Source organism: Pieris rapae, chromosome 9 (assembly GCF_905147795.1).
Source record: "Pieris rapae chromosome 9, ilPieRapa1.1, whole genome shotgun sequence".
Lineage (NCBI taxonomy): Eukaryota > Metazoa > Arthropoda > Insecta > Lepidoptera > Pieridae > Pieris > Pieris rapae.
Window position 1 is genome coordinate 750945 of NC_059517.1, and position 12915 is coordinate 763859.

General features: G+C 33.6%; 3 protein-coding genes across 4 annotated transcripts; 2 read left to right on the plus strand and 1 right to left on the minus strand.

The window, feature by feature from the left end:
• Nucleotides 1-282: 282 nt before the first annotated feature.
• LOC110992574 (arginine/serine-rich protein PNISR) lies at nucleotides 283-9272 on the plus strand. Of its 2 annotated transcripts, none has more exons than XM_022258447.2 (11): nucleotides 283-1025; nucleotides 1216-1333; nucleotides 1493-1648; nucleotides 1803-1912; nucleotides 2997-3157; nucleotides 3681-3809; nucleotides 5109-5502; nucleotides 5962-6041; nucleotides 6502-6634; nucleotides 7724-8714; nucleotides 9179-9272. In XM_022258447.2, exons 1-10 carry the CDS (start codon nucleotides 734-736, stop codon nucleotides 8689-8691), a joined length of 2541 nt encoding a protein of 846 aa, XP_022114139.2. In that variant the 5' UTR covers nucleotides 283-733; the 3' UTR covers nucleotides 8692-8714; nucleotides 9179-9272. The 2 variants fall into 2 exon arrangements, with proteins under 2 accessions (XP_022114139.2, XP_022114141.2); XM_022258449.2 differs by lacking the exon at nucleotides 9179-9272 and having other exon boundaries at nucleotides 284-1025; nucleotides 5109-5214; nucleotides 5437-5502; nucleotides 7724-8827.
• An 89-nt stretch (nucleotides 9273-9361) lies between these two features.
• LOC110992575 (dehydrodolichyl diphosphate synthase complex subunit NUS1) lies at nucleotides 9362-10694 on the minus strand. The gene is made up of 2 exons (XM_022258450.2): nucleotides 10221-10694; nucleotides 9362-10007 (listed from the first exon to the last, which is right to left on the minus strand). The coding sequence occupies exons 1-2, from the start codon at nucleotides 10519-10521 to the stop codon at nucleotides 9544-9546; spliced, it is 765 nt and encodes a 254-aa protein (XP_022114142.2). The 5' UTR covers nucleotides 10522-10694; the 3' UTR covers nucleotides 9362-9543.
• A 293-nt stretch (nucleotides 10695-10987) lies between these two features.
• Nucleotides 10988-12385, plus strand: LOC110992577 (ubiquitin-like protein FUBI). Its single transcript, XM_022258454.2, has 5 exons — nucleotides 10988-11125; nucleotides 11314-11398; nucleotides 11519-11684; nucleotides 11844-11937; nucleotides 12276-12385. The coding sequence occupies exons 2-5, from the start codon at nucleotides 11324-11326 to the stop codon at nucleotides 12331-12333; spliced, it is 393 nt and encodes a 130-aa protein (XP_022114146.1). The 5' UTR covers nucleotides 10988-11125; nucleotides 11314-11323; the 3' UTR covers nucleotides 12334-12385.
• The last annotated feature ends 530 nt before the right edge of the window (nucleotides 12386-12915 follow it).

Consider the following 12915-nt stretch of genomic DNA (forward strand, 5'->3'; position numbering starts at 1 on the left):
GCCAGGATAAACCGCGAACTGCGAAGTAGTTTTTTTTTCTGTTTTTTGTCTAATTGTCTTTGTCTGTTAACAATATGAAGTCGTGGTGAACATATTTGTTCATTCGAAGTATCTATCACACATGGCCAAATTTAATATAAAAAGACAGTCCTAGTGGTTTGCGCTCGCATTATCTACACAAAATTGAGAGTACAATGCATAGAGGAGTGTATTATTTCAGTACAAAAAAAATTAAATTGACTAGTAATTTTTAATGCACCTTTAAAAAAATTATGAATAATACGAATTTTGTCTCAAGTCTCCTCAGGGTGGCCATGTTGTTGTACCGACTAGTTACCAGTGTAGGTTTCAAAAACGAGACTCAGGGTTAGTCTGAAGGGAGAACGTCCAATTTGAACTGCATTATGACATTTGGGAGACAGTTCGCGCTGCGTCACCTTTCGAAATCTCAATATAGGAATCGTCAATCGGTCACTGCCCTTTGAACATGCTGTGCTCACATCTGTCATCACTTCTTGACAATTCGTATTTCGTGAGCTGTGGACTGTGATCTTATGGTAGCCGCCGCGAGTTGTCGCTTGCAAATTTTTTCAGTTTTGCGTTTAGGCTAAAATGTTAACTTATTCAGTGACTATCGAAAGGTGATAATGTTATAAATCATAAGCTATAAGTATCACATTACATTAAATAGGAATAGTGAATACCAAATAGTGAATAAACATTTAATGTAACCATGTTCACTGGTAAAGATGCCGCTAACTCGGCATATCCCACGCAGTGGGCCCTCAATCCTACTGCATATCAAAACATAGATGCGAGCCAAGTAGATTGGGCGGCACTCGCTCAACAATGGATTGCAATGAAAGATGCTGTAGCAATCGTTGGAGCCCCTCCAGCGAAAATAGAACCCGAAGGTGGTGAAGCACCAATGGAAGTTGAAAACCCAAGTGAAGCTACGGGTCCACCCGGCGCCGAGTGGAATGCCAGCACCAATTCTTGGACGGGAAACTCGTGGAACCAATGGGGTAAGAACTGAGGGACTTAATTATTTGCAATCTGTATTACTTGAAGAATATGGTCAGCATTAAGATAACTACTTGGATCTAGCTTAGTATATTATTACAATTTTAACATATATGCATTATCAAATATATTTGATGCCTAGATTGGTCAGAATGTTTTCGTTTTCACCTCTATGTATAACATTCTGTGTAGGTTGGAATTGGCCTGGATCTGGTCCAATAGATCCAAAGGTAGCAGTAGATCCTGCAATGGCTATGGGGCCAATCATGGAAGGATATACTGTTCCTGAAAGTGCTGCTCCAATGCCTGGGTAAATAATTTTAATAATTATTAAAAAGTTAAACATTAATAACTAAAACTTACATTATTATTTGGAATTAATATCTCTAGTTAATTTGTATTAGTAAACTGGTTAGGTTGAGTAGACTTATACTTAATCAATTTACAAATTCTTGCTTATAATTTCCAGATACACAACTGCTACAGTGCCAACACCAACATTTCAACATGGCTACTGGACAGCACCTTCATCAGAACAAGGTGATAGAATTAGAGGTAGAAGCAGCGAACGTCGATCAAAAAGCAAGGGTCAAGAAACTAGGCCTCCAAGAAGCAGGTCGCAAAGGTATTATTTTTTATAATCTTTGTATTCCCAAAATCTTTATTTAGACATAATTATTACACATGGTTGCATTATCTCCTTTCTGATACTGATTGCATGTTTATTATTTTGTTTTGTATGTTAAAAATTTACCTTTTTTTATTACTTCTTATTCCAGGGAGAAACCAATCCTTCCACCAATAATAGAGCCTGTTGCTCCTCCTGTACCACCTCCCACAACATTGGATGCTGCTAAGAGGAGACAGCTGCCGGGTTGGATTAGAGAAGGTACTTATTTCAACATATATCTATTAATTGTTAAAAATTGCACAATTTTATTATTATATTAAAAGAAAAAGATATCAAGAAATTAGTCTTTATGTTGGTCACCAAGTGCCTTTGAAAAATTTGAAATAGACATTTTTATGTAATATGTACTTGTATTATAAATTATGAAATATGAACTACATTAATGTTTGTAAATTGTTTAGGATAAGCAAAGTATATTTGTTGTTAGTATCTCTATTTTTATTATAATAGAAGAGAATTTAATTGCCCTGACTTAGTGTTGTTTTAATATTTCTCAACCCTTCATATAAAACAAGGCAAATGTAACTATTTCAAATTCTTTTTTATAATATAAATTATTTACGAAATGGATTGTATGTTTTCTGATTATAATGCAAACTATACACCAATACATACTTTATTTGAGGAGATGCCTAGTCTGGTTTCTTTCATTAATTCTCATTTTGGATGAGCAATGCGTCTCTTATAAGTTGTGTTTTTTATGTTTATTATTGTGTAGATATTGTTTAAAATGAAGCTTTGGGAATTTAATAAATTAACAAGAAATATGATTTATTTATTTCTTTTAGAAGTATTAGCAAAGAATTAATATAATATTGTCTTTAACAGAATTTTACTTAATACTTTATTTTTAAAGAATTAGAAATGTATTGATCCAACATTCCAACCAATAGCAAGATGTTATATTATTACATTAGTTTGATTTAATTGTTATGGAAACATTTTTGTTTCATTGGTATTGAATGGATGATAACGAAGTTTTATTTTATTTCAATCTCTTAGAGTTATTAATATTTTTGCTCAATTTATGCGGGATCTTAAAACTATTTATCTCTGGTTTGCCAAATAGCATATTCTTCTTGTAAGACTGTCCATGGGCGGCGGTACCATTTAACTTCATCCACCTGCCGTTTTCTCCCTGTTTTATAAAAATAAAAAATGTTTTTTTCTGAGAAATCTGAGATCACACACAAACCGGGAATCCTGAGTTAAAAAAAAATTGAAGAAAATATCTATATTCTACATTACTTTACTGTAATTTTGTCTTTTTCATTTATTTTAGGTTTAGAAAAGATGGAACGTGAAAAACAGAGGGCGATAGAACGCGAACAAGAAGAAAAGGCCCGAGAGGAAGCGGAGGCTGAGAAGAAAAAGTTGGAGCTTGAGGCTCTTCAGAGAATGAAGGCAGAAGGAGCTCCTCTGATTCCTGCTAAGAGCAAGTTTGTAAGTATTCCCTGCTGCAACACAATCTTACTCTGATGGTCAATAACTCTTGTTAAAAAAATCAATGGTCCTTGTGACAAATTATAAAACTTGCAAAAGAATAGTTTTCTTAGAGAAATGATCTCATCATTAATATTTTCCAATTTAGGATACTGTCCCAACTTCTAATGAAATTTTGTACAGTTCACGGAGCGTTGACCCAGTTCAAAGTGGGACTATCAACTCTGCGGTAATAGGTTCAATTTCTGACTACTAGACTTTCTGTCAAGTGTGCATTTAATATTGGCTCGTACGGGGTATGAAACCAACATGCCTCAAACAAGATAGTGTTGTCAGCCAGATGGCTGATCATCTACTTGTCCATAAAATCGAAATGATGACCCAAAGGGTTAGGCCTGGGTAAGGGTAGGGCTAGCCCCATTGGATTATTATTAGTTTTTAACAATTCCTCTCTTTTTATTGAAGTACGGTTTAAAATCATATTCAGCTAGGATCCGAAATATAACATTTATTTTTACAATAGGATTCAGATTCGGAAGCCGAGGAATCCGAAAAAGAAGAACTAGTTAAGCCAAAAGAAGAGATATTAGAAATTAAGGAAGAGATTGAACCGGAGATGAAGAGGAGTAAAGAGGAGATTATGCAGGAAGTCGTGAGTTTTATAATATTTTTTTTTGGTTTTATTATAAGTTGTATATTTATAAATACAAATATTGGGCACAGTGGCTAATCTCTAAGTGAACCTCTTCCCGGTTTGTCTCCTTTTATATAAAAATTAAATAAAAAAAAAACATGGGAACAAGGGGGTGGTATTGAAATAAGTGATGATAATTTATTCAGTACAAAAAATACACATTGAGTTGACCACATCAGTTAAAGGTTCAGAAAACATAAAATCTTATTTTCGACCTAAAGGTTCCTCTAAACCTTGTTCTTCTTAAACCTTCCCATTCTACCAGTTTAACCACTGACTGCTCCGAACACCCCAGTGGCTGAGGTAGGGGCCTGATTGACACGGCAAGGTATGACGGTACCACTAATCAGAATATTAAAGAAATCTACTCACACATAGAAAAACATTGTCAGTTAACTAAACACACATACGAAAAACCACATCATAATCCGCCCACTCGTTTTGGAGCGACGATGCCACAGATACATCAAACTTATCACACATGTCTTCGGCGTGGATACAAACGTAAACAAAGAAAAAACTGGAATCTTGTGACCCTGATAGATCTGAACTGATAGTGTTTATCTCATTTCTTATCAACGGATTTGATTGCAAGCTCAAACTTATTCCATAATTATGAAGAAAAAATCCAATTGATTAATTATTAATGTAATTCTTATCTTTTGTTTAATATTTGATTTGATTACCTACAGTAATTGAAGGGGAGTCTACTTATTTTATTAAAAAATGTTTTATTTTATATAATTAATTAATTATTTAAATAAACAAAACACATTATAAGTAGTATGTAAACTTAACAGTTAACAGCTTTGTACGTTTACATCGCATAAAGTAGATCCGAGTTCAAATTCCAATGTGATAAGGGATAGATAATTTTATTATAGCGGGGAAGCAATCAAAGGGTATGCCCAAAATATTGCTGAAAAGTTAATTTTAAACAACAGTATGCTATAGCTTAAATAAAAATACCACAAATTACAATTATATTAACAAAAATATTCGCTTATTCAAACCAACTTCAAAACACATAAAATTTCAGCATTAACTGACGGAAGATTATAGTTTATTAAATCTAAATATATTTAGGACCATGTGAAGAACTCTCCAGGATCAGGGTAATTTCCGAATCAGATTTTTTTAATTATTCGGTGTCTGTGAAAAAACACAAAGAATGTTAAAAACTTTAGGACAAATAAATGTATAGTTATTAAATTGTTTCAAAGCAAGAGAATTGACGGATAAACGTTCTGTGCCCAGATGTTGACGGTGCGCCGTTCGCTAACTGAAATCCTGCTGGAGGTGACCGACCAGGAGATCCAAACGGTGAGCCAGGAAGAGTTGGCCCGGTATACCTCCGTTCAAGGTATTTCCACTCTTATTGGCTTTTACCCGAGGGAGAGATTGCTCTACCCCACGCGTGTGAACGACTCCAATTACATTAGTGCCATTCTTAAACTAAAGTGTTCAGCGACAATCGTGTATTGTGATAATATTTCAACGCTAATAAAGTCTTATTTCAGATGTTCCCCGTTCAATGAATACATGTATTGTGTGATTAATATTGGTTTTATTTATATGGTAAAAGCGTCGCGCCTCAACACTATGAAAGCGTCTCAATCTAAGGCATTCACCGCTATTTCGTCTGGGCTCGGTGAGTGCTACTCCTAAAGACTGCGATTATCTGGCAAACGCTCTCCTTTGCGAGATACTCGCACTATACATGGTGTTACGGAAGTTCCACGGCGGGTAACACCATGTATGTGGTTCTATTTCAGCATCGCTGTTTAGGTTTATATTGGCATTTTATTAACGAGTTTCGACTCTGGAATTATTGGTAAGAATAATATTTATTATTGATGTTAGAATTGTAACGTGCTTTTACGCGATGACATTACTCGGTCCGGTTTCGCATTTATCTTCGGTTTTGGATTAGTCATTTTTAAATAAATTTATTCTTGGATTGTGATGTTACGCAATAGCTTTTTTAGTCGAGATTTCTTCTCTTTGATTAATTTTAACTTGACAGTTCAGACTTGACAGCTATTAAGTGACGTCATAATTTAGTTAACGGCTTTTGTCAATTGTCAGTTATCTGATGCGTTATGTTCAGGGCTTGGCGCGTACGAGAGCAGCAGCGACAGCAGCGGTGATGAAGGGGATGTCAAAGACGTCACTGATCATCAATTGCAGGTTAGTAGGATGTATTTTATAATTAAAGTGACATTGCCCAAGAGAATTTTAATTTAGAATTTAAAAGCTATTTTATGTATATGTGATATATATTATATACCGCAAAAGATTTTCTCCGTTCAGAATATTTATTATTTGTAAAACAAAAGAAGAATTAGTTATAAACTCTTTTTTTAATCGCCAAATATTTTGCACTACAGACTCTTTCTTGTGAGAAGCTGCTAACGAATGAAATTCTACAAAAAAAAATTAAACCTTTAGCCTCTGGAAATTGGACCACATTTCTCTCACTATGTCACTTACATTATTAGTAAACAAAACTAAATAAAAACACTTACGTTCTTTATTAATCCGTCTCTATTCATCACACCGTATAAACAGTGCGACTGAAAGAGACGAAAGAATCCTTTAAAACATATAAACTGACTTATTGTATGAATTACCTATTTTGAAATACCAGGAGATAATAAGACGCAGGCGTTTGGAGTTCGAGCGGACGTCGCGCGAGATCGAGGCGGAAGTGAGGCGCGCAGAGTTACGGGAAACGGGAGAGGCCACGCCCAGTGACACGCCCGAGAAGCACAGGCGAACTCGTAAGTGTCATACATATAATATATTCGATGTGAACATAATAAAAAGCTTGACAAAAAACAATAAAATCAAAGTGGTTTCAAGGCTTAATAGGTATTTAGCAATTAATAAAGTGACTCGCTCGTTTGCCCCTTGTCCCATAAAAAATCTGCAAAATCTTCTTTAAATAAGGCTTAAACAGTTATTTATAAAATGAAGAAATTAATCCCCAATTCTAATCGCAATGAAAGTCTAAATATAGTCATTGTACAATAACTATAACTTGATAAAAAAATATATGTTTTACTTATTAATTAAAATATGTAAATGCTATTATTACTAGGATACAAAGTACATTACATATATGGTATAGATAAATATATTTTTTTTCTATGTGGCAATTTAAAAATTATGTTATTCATTTAATTAAAGCGTTAAAAAGTAACTAAAATGGATATTGCAATAATTAACATAATTAGACTGAAGAACTAACTATCGCATTAACTTTTTATGATTAATTTGTAGAAATTTCAATCTAAACTAAAACTATCTTTATGGTTGTTGCGTTCTATTTCGGGAAAGGTAAAATATGGTAAACGATTACTGCGATTATGCACAAAATATTTTTTCGTAGAATAAAGACTTTCCCGTGTTTTTTATTGTGAAATGTTTTGCAAAAAACATACAGTTATAGTATATCAGTATCACCCAAGTAAGTCAAAAATGAGAAAACATTAAAACAGTCGTCATAGTGCTTTACGAGATTGTTCCCTGGGGCAAACAAACAATGATGTTTTATCAAAAAACTCAAATAAAAACCAAAATTAACTGAATTTGTTTCGTTTATTAAGAATCCTAGTGATCCATTAGCAAAATTAAGTAATTCGTATCTGAAATGCAATAACAAAATATAATTTATGTACATAGTAATATGACCTTTCATTTGTTATCATAATGTCGTACGGACATTGGCGAAACTACGATTACTAATACTGACCCATTAATTATGTAATTATCCCCAGTTCGTATTACGTGGAATTTCAACAACCAAATTGGATTACTTTATCGTGCGTATCGTAAAAGGATAATTAGGTATTTTGATTTCCTTTCAGGCTCATCAGTTACGCCACCGCCAATAGACGGAACGCCGGAAAAGAAACCCGAACGCCGTCTATCTAGGGACAAAAGATCTAACCACAAATCATCCGACAAAGTTGACGGTGTTAGGAAATTGGAAACAATAGCGGAAAAAAGGGAGGGAAAGCATAGTAAATGTGAAAAAACTCCGAGTCCGCTGAAGAACGCCAAAACCTCCTCTTCTAGCAATTCGGATAGTTCCTCCTCCTCGAGCAACTCATCAGACAGCGAACCTGAAGTTGTAGAAACTCGACCCAAGAAACGCAAACGTAAAGACTCGAGTTCGAGCGAGTCTCAGAAAAAGTCGAAGCGTCATAAGAAAGAAAAACACAAAAATGACAAAAGTCCAAAGTCGAAAGAAAACAAGCAAGACAAACATAAAAAAGACGATAGACGTAAGGATTCCGAAGAGGAAAAACCAAAACGGCGTTCAAAAAGATCAACATCCATCAGTTCAGGAAAACGACGTTCCAGAGACAAGTCCGAGGAGAGATCGTTCAGACGAGACAAGAAATCTTACGACAGAGATTCTAAACGGGACAGGTCTTACGACAGACACGATAGAGAATCTAAACGGGATAGGTCTTACGATAAATCCGGGAGAGATTACGATAGGGACTCGAAACGGGAGAGATCTCACGATAGGTCCAGGGACTACGAGCGGAGCGATAGGGATTCCAAACGGGACAGGTCTTACGATAAATCTAGTCGGGGTTACGAGAGAAGCGATTCGAAAAGGGATAGAGATAGGTCTCGCGACAGGCACGGCAGGGACTACGACAAGTACGAAAAGGAATCGAGGGACAAGTCGTATGATAGATCCGGCCGGGATTACGTTAAAAGCGATAGGGATAGGCGGGATAGGTCTTATGATAAGTACGACCGTAGGGATTACGAGAGGAGACGCTCGCGGAGTACCAGCCATTACAGACATCGGAGATGAACATCAGGTTACGACAATAGAAGGTGGTCTTCAGTTTTTCTAGTCTTCATTTCAGTTTTCAGTTGGTTTTGAGTGTTCTTTGTATCAGCTTTCAAAGAATGCTTAAATCATTATTTTTGTTTCATTTTAATTATTAATATTGTATATTATTTTTTAGATATTTTTATTACAATTTTATAGATAATTTTTTTGTGATAAATTAATTGTTAGGAAAATTATATTAGCCTAGCGTAAAATAATTTAGTTTTTAGCATCATATAATATTTTTTTTTGTATAAATTATATTTGAAATTTGAAGGATTGCCATCATAATATTCTTTTTTATACATTGTTTTGAAAAAAAAACCATATTTTGAACAGTTTTTCCTTAATTTAAAAGAATGAAAATAAAATAATATTTAGTTTTTAAATCATAACATTATCTAATTTCATTAGAAATAGGACAGGAAATTACTGATATATAATAATAGTATATTTTCTTTCACAGGTTGGTATGCGGAGAAGTTAGCTTCTTCAACTGTAAATAAAGTTTGTGAATATTAATTTGCCGCTTTACATTATATTATTAAATTTATAAGGAATCCAGTTTTTCATTGCTATATAATTTTTGGTGGAATACCTTTAGTGGTACCTGAACAATCTCTAATTTCATATAAATGAAACAATTAAATATAGCTTGAAATATATTGACTATGGAAGTACACTTTCTAAAGACATAGAAGTTTAAATATAAATTATTTTCAATATATAGGTTAGTTTTCTTGTCACTACTTATTGATTCACATTGCACTGTATAACATCTCAAGCACAATAAATAGTTAAAACTAATATGGAGGCCTGCTACCATTTACATCATTTACCAAATCTAAGATCACATTTATTATACTTATACAAAGCTCCTAAGTAGTTATTCACAGTTATGCTATGGTCAATAGAAATTTGTATAAATTCCGTTAATCTTATATGCCATGGTAAAAGACCATATGTACAACATAAAGGGCCTGAATAGAGGACTAAGTTTGGATCAGGAATTGAAGGATATATGGCTTTTAATGTCCAGTCTAACTCTTGTGAAGTAAACTCTTCAGAGCTTCTAATACACAAAGTTTTATCTTGAGATATTTGTTGCAAGCACTTAGTAATTTTTGGTCTACCATCATTGTAAGATAATATACTGACAGAAATTGTATTTGCTTGAATACCATTTGTATACCCATTCAAATTAGGCTTATCAGACCATTTTATGCAGCCTGGTATTCCTTTCTTCTGCTTTTCCACTTCAACAAATAAATTTTCTTCATCTTTTTGCAATTTGCCTGAAACAAGTTGATTTATTTTATTTTAAAGAAAGCACTTTTATAAGATAACCTTGCTCAGTCAGTTGAGAAAAATAACATTTATATAGTGTTTCTGTTTTAAGAATATACCCTTAATATAATTGAGATGAAGGCTGCATGTTACCAATGCAGGCTAATATTGCATCATGTCTTATGTTAAAAAAATATTAAAAGTATAAGACATATTTTTACCTGTTATATCGTGAAAACTGACATAAGATATTCCAAATACGAGACTCCAGATAACTACTCGGGCCAGGTCAGTGAGGGTATGATGATCGGTATCGACCAATACTACTAAATGCTTTAGCTCCTTCGTTATTAAAGGCACATGCCCCAATACAGTCATCACTTCATTGTTTACAGTCTGATTTTTGGGTAAATTGGACATTTTAACACAGAACCGGTGATAAACATTTTGAATAGCAACAAGTACACTCACAACTAAATGCAGAAGGACAAACAAAATTTGCCGTAGTAATCGCGATAGCATTATAAAGGAGTTACGGTACACTAAACACTCTTATATTTGATCATCCTCTATAAATTAAAAAATATTTTCATAAATCAAACCGCATCGTCAATATTCTGTACATACTTAGACCGTTTTAAAACTAAAAAAGGCACGTAAATGTACCTACTAACAGCCAATCACGAGCTCATATGTGTCAAGCATTTGGCAATTGACAGCATCGATTACTGCCAACATGATTGCTAGAGTACCTTTTTAACATCAATCAAACATGCAAATTTCTCATCACTTGCTTTTTATTGATCTTTTAAAACTACTAACAGCTATTAAGTTAAAAATTATTCCAGTAATTAATTTAAGATTTAATAATTAGTAAAATTAAAGTCTACGTTAATAAAGATTTTGTACTGAAAACATTTTTTTTTTATTAAAAGAGAATATAAATCACAAGTTAACATTTTTATTGTTATTTTTACATTCAAATTATAAAATAAGATGCAAGTTTTTGATTTATAGAATGTTAAAAAAATTATAACTACATTCTGTACAACTATCCGATTTTTTGCTATCCGTTTCCGCGCCGCCATTTTTGTTTCTTTCTTTCATTGTCAGACTTGGCTGATAGGTTAGTTTTGCCAACTAAATAACAAATTACATTTAATTTTATGATAAATTACTGTTGCAAATATAAACTACACTATTGTTTTAAAAGTGTTATTCTAAATTCGATAATATAATTAGCATTGCCAAACATATCGTGAGTGGTATAAAAGTGACCACGCCGTAACAAGGTGCTGTTGTTTTATTTTTCAGATTTTCCAAGATGCAATTGCACATTCGGGGACAATCAACACACGTCCTAGACGTAAATGGAGAGGATTCCATTGCTCAGATCAAGGTAAATATTTCGGAGCATATCATGAACGTGTTCTAACCTTACCATCACTCGCAAATGCTTCATGTAGTTATCATTAGGTGGTTTTTTTTGGGCTGTCGTAAGATTTATAAACTGTTTTAGGATCGCATCCGCATACTTGCCGATGTAGGAGCAGAGGAGTTCACACTTTCCGTATGCGGATCTCCACTTGAAGATGACGTTCTGGTCTCGGAGCTTTCTGCGACTGATTTGGACCTTAACATCCCACTTCTTGGTGGTAAAGTACACGGATCCTTAGCTCGTGCTGGTGAGTATTTGAGACAATTTAGCGGTAATTTTTTTAAGCTTTCCATCCAGTCAATATATTGCATTGCATTATAATTCCATGCCGTTTTCAAATGAAACCTTTAAATGAAGATTGCAAAAAACATTACTAATGAAATGCAAATAATGTTTAATTTTTCAGGTAAGGTAAAGGGACAAACACCAAAAGTAGAGAAGCAACAAAAGAAAAAGAAGAAGACAGGCCGTGCTAAGCGTAGGATCCAATACAACAGGAGGTATGTAATCAGAATAAGGTGGAATTACTAAATTGGTTACTTAGCTTTTTGATATATTTAAGCTAAAATTTGACCTCTTGCTGATCTCTAAATAACTTTGATTATGTAGTGATCTACTGAAGCTAAACTTGTCTCTTCAAAATTTATTTTACATATAGGTCTCTGCTATATATAGGTGATAACTTTTTATTCCATTTTATTTGTATGCCTCTCTAATATAGATTTATTTTTGAACCTTCCGAATCTTTCACTTAGATCAAGAACTTTTGGACATACATATTATATAATTATTAACACAATATAGTGATATTTTTTTGTAATATAGTTGAATTTTTTAGGTTTGTCAACGTAGTACAGACATTCGGCCGCAGACGGGGACCCAACTCTAACTCATAAGCCATTAAATGTACAATAAAATGTCAATAAATAACATCTAAATTGACTCAAATATGTGTTTTATTTAGTTTTACGGTATCATAAGTAATAGGTGTACCCTGGATTCAAACAGATAGCCATTTTTACAATATCTGCATAATGTAAAACAATGAAGTTGTATAATATTCTGTTGAAGTGTAATATTCCAGTGTGTACCCGCTGCTTATTGGTTCTTGGTCATTAGTTGGTGTGTTGCAGAAAAGTTAGCTTATTTACATGTTATTTATTAAACTTATTCTGAAATTCTCACTTAAATGAGCTCAAGAGAATTGTATGTACTATGTGGAACAGAAAATGAAATGATTATAGAAATGCGAAAAACGCATCTCTTGAATGCATATATTACTAGAGAATGTTTTGAGGGGTTTGGTCCCAAAGTAATAAGTGCAAAAATTGAAAATCTGATAAGTCGTATTGACTTGAAAAAAACCCCCGAAATACGATTATTGCTATTTAAATTCTGTTTTCACGGACAATAAATTTCCTATTACGTGGCAATTGTCACCAAAGTGCAAGAGCGACTGGTGTAAACTGTGAATGTTT

Bases quoted from the DNA above. Each gene is read 5' to 3' on its own strand.
- LOC110992574 (XM_022258447.2), top strand. From the start codon at position 734: ATGTTCACTGGTAAAGATGCCGCTAACTCGGCATATCCCACGCAGTGG. The intron at 1,334-1,492 runs GTAAATAATTTT...TATAATTTCCAG, and splicing joins AGTGCTGCTCCAATGCCTGG to ATACACAACTGCTACAGTGC. The intron at 3,158-3,680 runs GTAAGTATTCCC...TTTTTACAATAG, and splicing joins TTCCTGCTAAGAGCAAGTTT to GATTCAGATTCGGAAGCCGA.
- LOC110992575 (XM_022258450.2), bottom strand. From the start codon at position 10,521: ATGCTATCGCGATTACTACGGCAAATTTTGTTTGTCCTTCTGCATTTA. The intron at 10,008-10,220 runs GTAAAAATATGT...AACTTGTTTCAG, and splicing joins CAGTTTTCACGATATAACAG to GCAAATTGCAAAAAGATGAA.
- LOC110992577 (XM_022258454.2), top strand. From the start codon at position 11,324: ATGCAATTGCACATTCGGGGACAATCAACACACGTCCTAGACGTAAAT. The intron at 11,399-11,518 runs GTAAATATTTCG...AAACTGTTTTAG, and splicing joins ATTCCATTGCTCAGATCAAG to GATCGCATCCGCATACTTGC. The intron at 11,685-11,843 runs GTGAGTATTTGA...TTAATTTTTCAG, and splicing joins CGGATCCTTAGCTCGTGCTG to GTAAGGTAAAGGGACAAACA.